Raw genomic sequence first — 13,583 nt, 5'->3', positions numbered from 1 at the left:
AAAGACACCTCTGCCAAACCACGGATGGAAACGGTCAGCTCAGGCTCTCAAAGAAATCAACTGATAGGTAAAAACAATAAAACATAAACGTACCACTAACCTCATAAAGTGCAGCAGTGCTTAAATCCAGCGAGTTGAGGCATACAAGGTAGAAATGGAAATGAAAAAAGAAAAAAAAATCCAAAAATGGTTTTGTGTTTTTGCTTTTTTTTTTTGTTTAGGTTTTTTTTTCTTTTTTGTTATTTTTTTTTCTTTTGCTCTCTCTTTTTTTTAATTTCAAACGTTCAGAACCCAGCAGACGGTCCGTCGGCCATTTTGGCTGCGCTCCCTCGCTCTCTCCTCTCGCTCCCTCCCTCTCGCTCCCTCTTGCTCTCTCTAAAGGAAGCAGCTTTTTTGTGACCTTCAAATACGGGCGGCTCACGTGACCCCGCGCGCGCTGTCACTCACCGCCCGCCCCGCCCCGCGCCTTAAAGGGACAGCGCCCTGCCCGCAGCGGGGCGGCTTCTCCCGCCGAGCCCCGCCGGGCAGAGGCGAGGCACAGGGAAGGGTACAGTGGGGAGCTCCGAGAGCACGGAGGGCGGTGCAGATGGAGCTTCTTCCTTAAAACCGGCTAAAAAGACAGCAGCCAATTATGCTAATTCCACATTAGGGCTGCAGAGCCCACAAGCGGCGAATGGTGAACGTTAAGTCCCTCCAGCCACACGCGCTGTTCTGCGGTGCACCGGGAACACCGACCCCAGCGCTCGCTTGGAGGAACCCCCATTTTAAGCACAACGCCCTCCTGACTAAAGGACCATAGGTTCATGCTCAGACCAAAGTTAATCCAGGCTCTAACCAGACTGCCCACACGACACACACGCATGCATAAACCCGAGATCAAGGTCCAAACACGGAACACCCGCAGGACAGCAGAGCAAACTCGGTCTCTCCGGCTGCCTTGCCTGCTTTAAGTCTCAGGCTGCAACTCGGCCATTAGGCAGTCTACACAGTCTCTTCCCAACAATTTCCACAGAAAACCACTCTTAACAGCGACTGAAACAGAGAACCCCACCATCCTGTAACATTAAAAAAAAAAAAAAAAATCAGCGGGAGGTTTCCAGATGTTACTCTGAATGTGCAGAAACAGTAAAGATCCTCCTGTGAGGAGACTTCCTCCTGAGTCATTCCAACAGGGGTAGGAAATGCTGGAGCTGACAATGTAATGGAACCGTGCCTGGGGAGGGAACTCACAGCTCACTCGGGAAGCTCTTGGGAGAACCTCAGGATCGAACCCTTAACATATACAAGTTTTTAATTCTGTACAGTTCTGCAATGTAACAATGAAGAAAGTAAAAAAGCCAAAACACACCTGAACACCAGAAGAACTGTAAACATGTACACCTTCATACAGACTTCGTGTCTGGCTGTGTGCAGATTGCTTTAAATATGATACAGCAAGTATATTGGAATACCGACATCTCAGACCTACAGTTACATTGCTGCTGTGCTTACACTAACTTCTACTGAATCATTCTCTGTAAAATTAGCCAAAGATTAAGTGCTGCTAAATCCTTTAGACATAAAACCACTGATCAAGTGTGAGCCTAAGTCTGGCAAGTGGGTCTACTCTGAACCTCATGATTTAATGGGTCTCCCTTACCCTCTGCATGCTTACTTTTTTTTTTTTTTTAATGTGTTTCCAGTCCCTGTACAAATTTCTTCAATTTGATTATGATCTGATTTTCCTTGCTATGCTTCATCCAGGTAGTAAGCAATATTCTGAGTTGGAGGAAAAAAAATCCAACTCCTGCCCCTGCACAAGCCACCCTAAGAATCACACCATGTGCCCGAGAGCATTATCCAAACACATCTTGAACTCTGTCACAGACATGGTGCTTTTGCCAATAATTTTGACAGGAATTCTTTAAGCATCTAAATCACTCATTCACGACAAGACCATGGAATGAATCCAACTTGGAGATCCATGGGAGGGCACTCCAAAGGAATTAATTTGAAGAGGGCAGAAGCTGCACATCTTATGAATGAGACTAAAAATCATTAGTATGTATTATCATAGAACATAAGCCACTGGCCCCTGCAGGAGGCCATAAAAGGCTAGTGTGGCTCTGGTTCTGACATGTTTTCCTCCCATCCTCATAATAAGGTACAGAAACTCAAACGGGGATTTTGCCACTGACAGGATTTCTTAACAGGACTACAGTCTGCACTGTAACCATCTGTCTCTGCAGACTCAAGAAACTCTGGCAATAGCTAATGTGAGTTGCATTTTGGGATACTTAATGAAATAGAAGCAGCTGGATATAACTGCTCAGGTTGCTCTGCCTAAACCAGAGCAGAGAATTGCCCTGCTGGATGTAGCAGATTGGAGTGTTTTGTGGCCAGCCTAATCCAAACATAGCAATTTAGGAAATGTGGTGAAAACCCAGGGAACATCTTATTTGTAGCAAAACCCAAAGAGAACACCACAATCGCTCTGAATTCCTAATGACAAAATCCAAACCAACTGCTAGGCATCCGATTCACACACTTTCACAAAAGCAAATGTAAATGCCTATCTATGAAACAGCTACCCCCTCCTGAAAAAAATACATAAAGTACTGCAGCTATATGTTCTGTGCATGCTCACACTGAGTTTGACAGTATACATTAAGCTGCAGAATATTTTAATCTCTCTCAAAAGCCAAATTGTTTTACTGAAACCTATAAATCCTCTTAACTTCATTAGGGTTTGACAACTATCCATTCTGAAGTACTGGAAGCCTTTACTTCAAGGAGCTGATAATACTGTGATGACTTTCAGAAGCAAGCACTCACTTGAGTTGCTATGTATACAAGTTGAAATAATTGCTATAAAATTTCACCTTGTCAGTGTTCTATTGACAAAGCTTTTTTAATCAGAAAGTAAGCAAATTTTCAGTGAACCAAAAATATTTAGAGAGGACAGTATGGGTAATTCTTAAATAACTGTAGCTTTAACTGAAAATTTTCCACTAAACTACCATTTCAAAGGCATCAATTCTTTACCTATTCTTGTTGTCATACTGATTAAGATGGCTAACAAAAAGTTTTGGGGTTTTTGTTTGATTTGGGAGTTTTGTTGAGTTTTGTTTGTTATGCAGCACAGTAGTTCAGGAAACAATGGAATAGAGCATAAAAATACACAGCATATCTAAAACATGCACATTCCTTTTCAGAGGGCATTTGTATTTCAAAAACCTAACCATTAATTATTCTGATGCCAACAGGCTGTTAATAGCCAGTGTTAATAGGCTATTAGAAATTGTGAATTATGTTAGCCTTGTTATGTGCTACTAACTTATCTGATTACAAACAGTTTATTTCTAAGCTTCTTCCATCTGAGGATCATAAAGCACTTTAAAATCTTTAATGAAGCCTCACAGTGCTCCTATGAGGACAGTATCCAGTATGAGCAGACATACACATGCACATTAAGAGAGGTGCTTACAATTATGGATTCCTCGCACTAGTATCTCAACTGAGACAGGAGAGGAATAGGGTTTTTCATTCATATTAAGCTGTATTGTGGTTCTAGTAAGAGCTCATTCTTTTTGAGGACCTACCAATAAGAATCAAGAAATTAGGCTTCAATATTATGTACGCAGACATGCTCCAGTGACCACTGGAACTGAGGTATACACACCCTCCAGCTGTCATCTCAAAAAGGAGATGTAGTCTGTCTGACCTGTAGATCTTTACTCAGATTTAAAAGGATCTGAATTCATCCCAGTCCATATGCAAAACTCCCTCTTTCATGAGCTGGCATTTTGTTTGGGCTCAAAGTCCTACAGTTTGATGTCATATCTTACTCTGAAGGCTGCACCCTCATCATCCCAACACTGGACCCCACCCACTGGGCTTTCTATACTATCTATACACCCATGGCAATAAATATAAGACTTGTTTTTTCCCCCAGAAAGTTCTTCATGGCTGATACTATGACAGTGGAAAAGTCAGTCTCGTAGTAACACAGCTCATCGGCAGAAACCTCAAATATTAACAAGCTTCTCATAGTATGAATGCCTTGTCACCAACTGTCCTTTATACTGTTGTGGAAGTTTGCCTCCTGAAATATTAGAGGAAAAAAAGGCAGATTTTATTGCCAAAGTGAACTGAAGCCTACATGTCCTCTACCCTACTGCAGCTTATCAGTTAAGAGTTCCCCAGATCTCCCTCTCCCAACCCCAGAACTGTGGTGCAGTAAGACATGCAAGATAACTGAAAGCAGGTTACTCACCAGTTCCCCAACCAGTCCCCAGCAGTGCAACTGCCCGGGATTACAATCCCACCAAGCATGACTCTTCAAGTCAAAAGGGATCAGAAAAGTGCCTTTCTTGAGATTAGGCTAAAAACATAACTCAGGGTTGGAACATGTATGCAAGGACTGTGTTTCATAATTTCACAATTTCTAATAATAAAGAGCAAGCAGAGAACCCCATAAATGAAGAAGTAGAATTAAAAGTCTTAACTTTTCATTGGGTGCTCTTAAAACCACCATATGGTTTATGGGGAAACTATTTTTTCTAATAGAAACAGTCTCAGTCCTGGATAATGGATGGTTCAGATCATTTATAAATTATTTTCTCTGAATAGAAATAGATGCTGAGGCCAAACACTTATGAAAATTGAAGATGATAGCTAATTCTGGCTGCACCAACGTATTTTTTTTAGTCTTCACAGCAATTTCACCTAAGCCATTGTGCAAGATTGATGACCACTTTTACAGGAGTGCAAAACTTTCAAGTGTTCAAACATTTTTCAAGGACAAAACACTCACTCTAAGGAAAACTAGGGTTTTTTTAGGGGTCCTCTCCTTCCAACTTAGTAAATAGCAAGATATTTTATGCTGCAGAATTGTGAACACCAAGCTGGTAGTGGTTTTAATGATAGTAATCAAAAGTATAATGTAAATAGTTTCTTCAGAGAAAAATATCATGACTAAAAGCATCCAACTAAGGAAAAGCTTGCTTGATTTCTGAAAATATTACACCCCTGAAAATATTACAGCTTTTGCATCCCTTACACAAAGGCACCTATCAACACATTTTAGGAATTATTATTATTATTATTATTATTATTCAAAACTCATATTGCAGCACTGCTTTGTAGTCATACTAAGCTCAGACCTCATTCATATTTTGCCAGGAAGAAAGAATACAAGGTCTGAAAACTTCAGTTTAAGAATGACACATGACTTCAAGCCCAAGCCAAGTTCTGACCCTATACATTAATGAAGTGCTCAGGAAAAGATAATGAGTCAGAAGGAAAACTTTATTCACCAAATTTTGCAAACTCTCATTTTTCCACCTAATTTTTCCTCAATCTGCTGCAATACTTTCCCTCACTGTTCAGCCTATAAATAATCTGCCACTAAACCCCCAAGTCTTCAATTCCCCAAATGCCCTTTCCAGACTGGAGAAAGAGAAAGCTTTCAATCTGCCTTTTAACAAAGTTGTTGGGTGAACAACAGAACTGAAAGCTCATTTCCTACGAATCTCTGTCACACATCACTGCACCTCTACTTTCCACACTAATTCCAGCTTCCTGCACAGCCAGTTCTCCTTTGATGCCAAGGTTTTACCAGTATATTAAGCTTTGTGCAGACCTCTTCCCATAAATTGTTTTCACCTCTTTTAGTGTCTGAGCAAAAACTAGCATATACTGCAGCTAATCCCAAAGCACACACATGATTAGCTGTTAGAAGATATAAGCAGAATAGATAATTGTCTTGTCATGAAACCCTTCTGTTAGTGGAGAAATCAATTTTGGTCTCTTCTCTAGGAAGATATGGAAGTTTAATATATAAATAATTATATTACAGTTTCTTCTCTGCCTCTCTCAACCAGAACTGGACAACAGACTCCAAACTTATTTGGGAAAGATAAAGACAGGAAAAGCATTGCATGAGACTTAACCACTCTAGGAAATGAAAGAATTGACTCCCTAGATCATCTTCCACCAATGGTGTCTACATCTAAATGTTAAGATTGAGTCTTTCTATCCAAATTCTTGAACATGAAATAAGTACTTTCCAATAACATAACACACAACTAAATTAGTGTAAATTAATATTCTTAGAATTTCTTTAACCCGTTTATTATCAGCCAGAAGCATCTTGATTTTGAAGGCTATAGTTCTATCCTAACAGGTTCCTAAAATCTATAAACTGCCAAAATAGCAATGAAATGGGAGACAGCTGTCTGTTTAATGTAATTATATGAATGAGTTAAAAGAGAATCATAGAATGGTTTTGTTCAGAAAGCCCTTTAAAGATCATCTGATTCCAAGCCCTCTGCTGTCGGCAGGGACACCTTCCACCAGACCAGATTGCTCGAAGCCCCATCCAGCCTGGCCTCAAACACTTCCATGCATCTTTCAAATAAACAGACATTCAGGGAAATGGTAGAGCATGTCATCCCATCTATAGATACAGCAAGTCTTGCTTTCTAATTGTTATTTACAGTATGCAAATTATCATGCCAGTTACATGACTGATCCAACTGACTTCCCATCAACCATAGCTCTTACTACAAATTTCAAAAGGAATAGTAATTTAATTCATTAAAGCCTTCCTCCACCCTGTTTAAGCATTGGAGCTTTACACATTGTAAAATAACATCAAGCTTTTTCATCTGACCAGGTTAGAATAATTAAGTAAAAACTTCTCTCATGTCTACAAACACTTTACCACAACAGTACCCCTTCTTTATACAGTGCCTATAGACATGCTCCTGAACTCTACTAAAAGCAGATTTCTTACAAATACTTTTAGGATAGCTCAGAAAAGACAAGGAAGATTTTTGGAGTGAAAGTCTTATGCTAGTTCAATCTGTTTTTGTCCCTAGCTAAAAAGAAGCTTAGCAGTTTTTATTGCTTTGGTTTTTGGTTTTTTTTTTAATTTATTTTTTGTGAGATAGCCCACTATCTCACTACAAATTTTTCTAACTTGCCTTTAGTTTTAGCATGGAGAGTTCAATCACTGGGCCGGAAACCTCTTGAGCAAAGGAATTTCTGGCATCTTGGTTGAAGCTGGCACCAACCCATTTTCCTTTGTTCTCATTAAAGGAACCATAATATGCTAAGTTAAATAATAATAATAAAAGCAAACCAGCCCAAAACAAAACACCCAAAGTAAAAGCAGAATACAAAAATAATATATTTTGAGTGGATTACTGTAAGAGAGAATTTCCCTAAATTTACTTTTTTAAAATAAAAGCACTATTTATTGCTGCAAAAATCTGTAAACTGATCTTTCCAAGTGACTTGAACATCTTCCCCGAGTAATTTGCCTTCATGTACAGTCCTTCAATTTAAAATGTCAGGAAAGGAACAGCTGGCTGTCCAGGCAGAAAATTCTACAAGCTGTAACTGTCACAAATATTCAAATTCATGCAGAAACCCAAAAATCAGTATGACTCCAAATATTAACAACTTTGACTTAGGGCAAAGAGTCCAGCAAATTCAATCTATTTAGGTAGAAGAAAAAGAAATCATAGCAGCTCTCCAAATCACAGCATACCAGAGGAGCAATGCAGCTTAAGACCTCTAAAATATCTCTGTAAACAAGTTTTTAATTCATACCATGTTTACCACAAAGTACAGTATTTTTAGTCATACAAAGTAAGTCATGTCTTCTGCATGGAAATAAAGAGCTTGTTTTTTTTTTCCTTACCTCCTCTTTTCTTTAACCAATAATGGCCACTTCATCAAGACTAGTATCTGCATCTTAGAACCATCACCTTGACCCTTCTCTACTTTAACCTCTGGTATATCAAAGCCACAGCACATAGTCATCAAAATTTCTATTTTTTCCACACAAACAAAAAGACATCACAAACTCATTTACATAACATAAAAGTAGTAGGGCTTTTTTCCCCTTTCTTTCCTTCATCTCCTTGAAAGGAAGATTTAACCATTTAACTATTGTGGTTGAATACCAAAAAAAAAAAACAAAAAAAATGCTGAATTTGTTTTTTGAGAGAATGAAGCAGAGAAAAAAGCAGTGAGCATCTTAAATTTGATGCAAAATGTATGACAAAAATTTAGGACTGTACTTCATACACATTTATGATGCCACTGACTTGTGCTAGCAGTCCAAAAACTAAATCCTTTGCAAATCAAAATTAGTGGCACTAACTTGGAGTAGGTACCACAGAAATTAGTCAAAACTGTATTTTTACATTAAGAATGTAGACAAAATGCTAATTTAGACAGGACTTAAAATTATTAAAAGCCCATATAGAATCGTATTAGGTTGGAAAAGGCCTTCAAGACCATCAAATTCAACTATCAACCCAGCACTGCCAAGTCTACCACTACACCTTAGATGATTTTGCTTGCTATTCTTTAAGTCTGTTAGCTGACTCCCATGGTAGGTGTCATCCAAGGGCTGCCATCTAAATAGCAATGAAATGCTGCAAAGAGAACAATGTTCAGCCATCCATATAAATTATACATTGGAGAGCAGTTACCTTGGCAGCTCCTGAGGAAGTTGGCAACTTTGGGAGACAGAAAGAAGGAACAGCCACTTATCCCACAGACCTAAAAGCCCCCACCTTCTTGGACAAGGAACTCCAGAAATCAATAGAGTGTCCAGCAGATAGTTTTCCCTGGAATTCCTGGAAAGAGACTAGAGGACAGTAGTAGGTGGAGAAGTGGGTGGTGGTGTCTGGAATACAGAGGCTTCGGGATTTTAGGAATTTGATCAGTATGCAAATAACCTTCCCTTCAAAGTACAGTAAGCTCTCTAAGACAGCAGCAATCACAACTACTACTAACTGGAATAACTAGAGATAACAATCAAAGTATCAAGGATATGTGACACTATGCTTGATTTATAAATATGATACTGAAAAATACTCAATCTGGAAAATTAGTGAAATATATTTTCCCTAAGAAAATATATTTTCACTACGACAAGTATGAAGTAGTCTCTTGATCAGATGAGACTGAAAATTCAGAAGCAGGCTCTGTGCACTTCCTACACAGGACAAATGCAGATCTTAGGGGTGGGGAGAGCCCAAACAAACGAGCTTGTTCTCACCACAAGACATCTGGAAGAGAGCAGTATAAAATTTTCAGCAAAGAAATGCCAAAACATTCACACTTAGAATGTACACTGTCCAAAATATTTTCCTCTCTCAATATTCAGCAGTGGTGTAGACTAAACACATTGTGATAATAAGTGGGAACTTCACTTCCAAAGTTGACTTTTTTTCTGTGTGACTTCCTTTTTATTTTTCTTAACAGTTGGTCATCTGGCTTCCGTTTCTTTCCACATAGGAAGAAAATACTTGCAGAACAGCAGTAAACTAAGCTGTAGGTTGGCTGAGGTGTATGAAAAGCCTGTATTTATTCATGGTTTGAAAGGGAAAAAAAAAAAGATAAAATCACTGAGGACACGAAATGCAGAGTCTTAAGAATCATGAAATGATAATTGAAAACTTTTTCAAGTCTAACCTTCAGAAGAAATGCCTAATTTTAAAATATTTTTGCTTAGAATATTCAAACTAGTCTTCCTGTGGACAACACTTAAAATTTTAAGTAGAAAAACTTCAAAACATTTAACACTAAACTGGTAAAATATGGAAGACAATGAAACTTTTGCCATTTTAAAGTGCTCGTGTATGAATTTTGCATATTGTTCAGAAGTACTATATTGTAAGGGTGCAAGTCAGCTTTTGTAACTTGGTTGACTTACAAGTCACAGCTAAAACACAGCTGCCTCTACAGATACAGATTTTGCTCATGTCTCATTCATTTCTACTCACTCAATTGCAAAATAAAGGACAATTTTTTCTCTATGCCTCAGGGCCCTATTAAACATCCACGTAAACCTGCCTTCAAATACAAACTTGTCCTGTCACTCACTCCACTGTATGGACTAAAAACATCTGTACAGTATGAAGGTCATGAAAATATTCTTTAATCCTTAGCTGGTCCAATTTTCATTTTGTTTTAGTCTAATAGTCTCACACCCTTAAATATCCTCTCAAATCTCTAAGGGTATAAAAGAAAAAAGTTAGAACTCTCCTATTCACATGCCAGTATCAGAGCGAGCCTGAGTTACCACTGGGTCTGAAGCACAGTATGACACACTAACAGAACTGCAACACCCTGTGACAGAGAGGTCTGCTATGGCCAACACAAACATCCCATATTTCCCTGTGGTGACTTGTTAGGATCTCAGGCAGAGGACTTGAATGTCTGGGGACATTTCTTAAATGGGCTAGTTATTCTACACACAGAGAACAATCAGCAATATAAAAATAGCTATGCCTTTACGTAATTCTTGGATGTAATTCAAGAAATAACTTACCATTAATTTCACAGAATTTGGGTTGCTATGCAAATGTAGATACCTCAAATCTGAGTTGATAATCTGAATTAGGATTTGAACACTACTTTGAAAATCAAAGCATGTATCTTCTGACAAAAAACAACCTCTGTTGAGGTTAGTACTGCCAGTAAATTTAAAAAGTGTAATGCCATTCAAGTCTCAGTATCTTCTGTAATATTCAATATCCTTAAAACATCAAACAAACCTCTGTTACAAAAGCTTTTAGCTAACTGTTTACTTTAAATTTGGTAAGAACAATGTTTTATCCTAAAGGAACAGAAGCTATGCTAGGCACCTTTGTGGAATTTCAACTGTTAAAAAGAATACTGCAGTAGTTAATAACAGTGTCTATCATTCTCACCAACCAAACCAGACATCTTCAGGATATACCACTGCAGCCTTTTTATAGTTTCCAGCAACACCATGAAAGAGTAAGATAGGTTCTTTTGTGCTATTAAAGCAGAGTGATGTTTACATGTGCCCCTGACATAGCAGGTTGCTGAAAACAAAGACTAGACTGGCTTCTTGATTTCACTTAGTTTCCACACAGCAAAACTAAGCTAGGGGGAGGGGGTAGCTATTCTGCTAAGTGAACACAGCGGCAAGTTTTAATGAAGACTGGGCCATGTTCAAATACACACATTCACAGATGAAAAGCAATGATCATAAATTCTTACTGAACATTAGGAAATTTTCTTCACTGTGAGGGTGCTTAATATTGCATCACTGTCCAAAAAAGCTCTCGAATAAACCTGAAAAGCCTGATACCACTTAGAAGTTAAATCTAACCTTCAAATCTGCCCCCCTCTTTGGGCATGGTATTGGACAAGATTATTTTTGGAGTCTGTAATTCCTCTTTGCAGGTTAGGTCAATTTAGCTACTACTTTCTTTTAACTATAGTGTCACACAAATCCAAGAAGACCTTGAACCTTCCTGCTGAAATATCAAAGAAAAATAAGATACTATTACCAAATGTTAAACAATTTTGTGATGCCCAGTGGTTGCAATCTTATCCTGGCATTACTGCAATTTTGGGGGGTTTCATCAAAAACACTTGCTTCAGAATCTGTGCATTAAACTATCAAGCCAGGGAACAGCCTATTCAGTAGATCTAACCAATGACACTTTCTAAATTACAGAAATTATCTTGTTTTGATACCTTTCTTACAATGTGAATCACTTCCAGATGTACAAATTGTCAAGATAGTTGAAGACTTTTCTCTCCCATTACTACAAAACAGCAGGTAGGGAATAGCCAGCTGAGGTACTTCAAACAGCAGGAGCAGCTTGGCTTACCTTCCTACCAGATGTAAGAATTTGGCTCATTTTTTGTCTGAATTGCTACTGTCAAACAGACCTCTCCATGTGTCAGTTAGGAAGAGTAAAACATTTACATTTATCTTATAAAAAGGAATCGTTTTTCATTACCCAGTCCCGTTCACTCATTAAGGTGCACACATTTCTGGTTGTTGACAGCAGGTGGTAACTTATTAGCACAAGGAGAGTTGCTAATTAATGCTGCTAGAGCCAGGAGCAGAACCTCAATTTAAGGACTTCAGCAGAATTCTACTTCCTGCCCCTGTGGTTGCCCCATGCTCATCAACAGAAGTTTGACTGTTTTGGAAAGATGTTTCTGGATCACATTTGGCTCTTCATCTTTGCTCCAGCAGTAACAAAGTAAAAGCCCTATTACAATTGATAAGGGCACAATAGGCTGCTGCCACGTAAAACATAAGTATTTTGTGGGGGGATATAGTATTTACTCCCTAAGCATGCCAGTTCAGGTCAACCTTGTTGTAATGGATGAAAATATGAGAGAACACCTCTAACAAAATGTTCACCTGTAATTAAGCATAATGTCATTTTTCTCTATTGGGAAGGAAGGAAGGAAACTGGTTTCTTACCAAACATATTATCCACATAAAAAAAATAATGTGACCAAGTATAACACACAGTGATATCCCATACCAGACAGCTAAGAAGGGAGATTACAGAGTACATAAAAACTGAGAAGTAACAATTTATCAAGGAGTGACTGGTCCTCAGGGAGTCACTGGTCCTCAGCCAGAGCAGGACCAAGGTGTGAGATGGCCATGATCTGCTCCAGCAGTCCCAGCAGCTCACTCCTTCTGAAGTTCAGTTTTTAGTGTACATCACTTGACTGCTGCACAACCATGACATCTTTTGTGACATATGCACTGCACATAAACTGCAAATCTTTCACAGGACTGAGATGACTGTGCCCATTCACTTTCTCACTTGTACTAAGGATTTTGAATAGGTAACTTCTTCATAATTAGTTTAAATTGAAATAAGTTATATCCATACTGTAAAAGATCAGTTGAAGATTTCTGAAGACCTTGTATACAGTTTAACCAGGTAATTCCTTCCTATAAAGGTGACAGCTATCAGAAGACAGCACTTCTCAGGTATCACCTACAGCTCAATTAAAAATCTTAAAAAGTATTGTAACTTTAGTATCTGTCCAAAAGAACTGTCAGTACAGCAGAAAGGGCTCACAACATTACAGCAGGGTTGTTTGTTGTTGCTGGGTTTGTTTGCATTTTTGTGTGTATCTTTGTTTAATACTACAAGGCAAAAATGCCAAGTTTTTATCTCCAAGTCAAACTGGGGAAATAATCTGTTTCATAAAGTACCAGAAATCATCCATGGCTCCTTGTATTCAGTTTTGAAGCTATATTTCAGTAAAGGAAATGCCACACAAAACAGGGGCTAGGTAAGAACTATTGCATCCATCAAAAGTCTCTCAGAAGCATCTTTTTATTTCTGTTCTTTCATTGTCCGGTAAAGCTTCGAGCCCATTGAAATGCAGATAAATAGTAAGAAATTTGCAGGGCTTTCCTAGGTGGCCAATACTGGCAGATTGCTCTGGAGCTCCGGTGCAAGTTTGCTCCCTTGCTGAAACCATATCTTCTGAACACTTCCTCAATAATCCCAGTGCAGAGCTACCCAGATCAGGCTGCCTAACGAAAGACAATTAAATTACAATGGTCAACTTCCCTGAAAAGTAAATTAGAAGTAGTCAAAGAAAAACCATTCCATCTGCATAGCTGTAGAGGTAGTAAATTCTACTAAGTCTAACGACAGCTGGAAAGGGAAGGAAGCATCTTCAGTGGATCAGCTATTTCTGTGGAGAACATCTGACTCTACATTCAAACTTAGAATCTACCTTTCACTAAGAAGCTCCAATTTTATTTCAAACCA

At 38.6% G+C, this 13,583-nt stretch overlaps 1 protein-coding gene across 16 annotated transcripts in view; it reads right to left on the bottom strand.

Moving 5' to 3' along the window:
- Window positions 1-13,583, bottom strand: part of TNRC6B (trinucleotide repeat containing adaptor 6B) — a 132,764-nt gene that overhangs the window by 81,530 nt on the left and 37,651 nt on the right. For 3 of the 16 annotated variants that reach the window (XM_021552721.4, XM_085570391.1, XM_085570394.1), the window contains exon 1: window positions 101-377. The exons of 11 other annotated variants lie outside the window; for them this stretch is intronic. In XM_021552721.4, the coding sequence (XP_021408396.2) occupies window positions 101-105 (5 nt within the window). In that variant the 5' untranslated portion in view covers window positions 106-377. Of the gene's footprint in view, window positions 1-93; window positions 378-13,583 lie in introns of those variants that run through there. 2 more of the 16 variants (XM_085570388.1, XM_085570395.1) reach the window with 1 other exon arrangement.

Source organism: Lonchura striata, chromosome 1A (genome assembly GCF_050655825.1).
Source record: "Lonchura striata isolate lonStrDom1 chromosome 1A, ASM5065582v1, whole genome shotgun sequence".
Classification (NCBI taxonomy): domain Eukaryota; kingdom Metazoa; phylum Chordata; class Aves; order Passeriformes; family Estrildidae; genus Lonchura; species Lonchura striata.
Note: the sequence above shows the minus strand (reverse complement) of the source record. Positions and strands in the feature narration are given on the sequence as shown.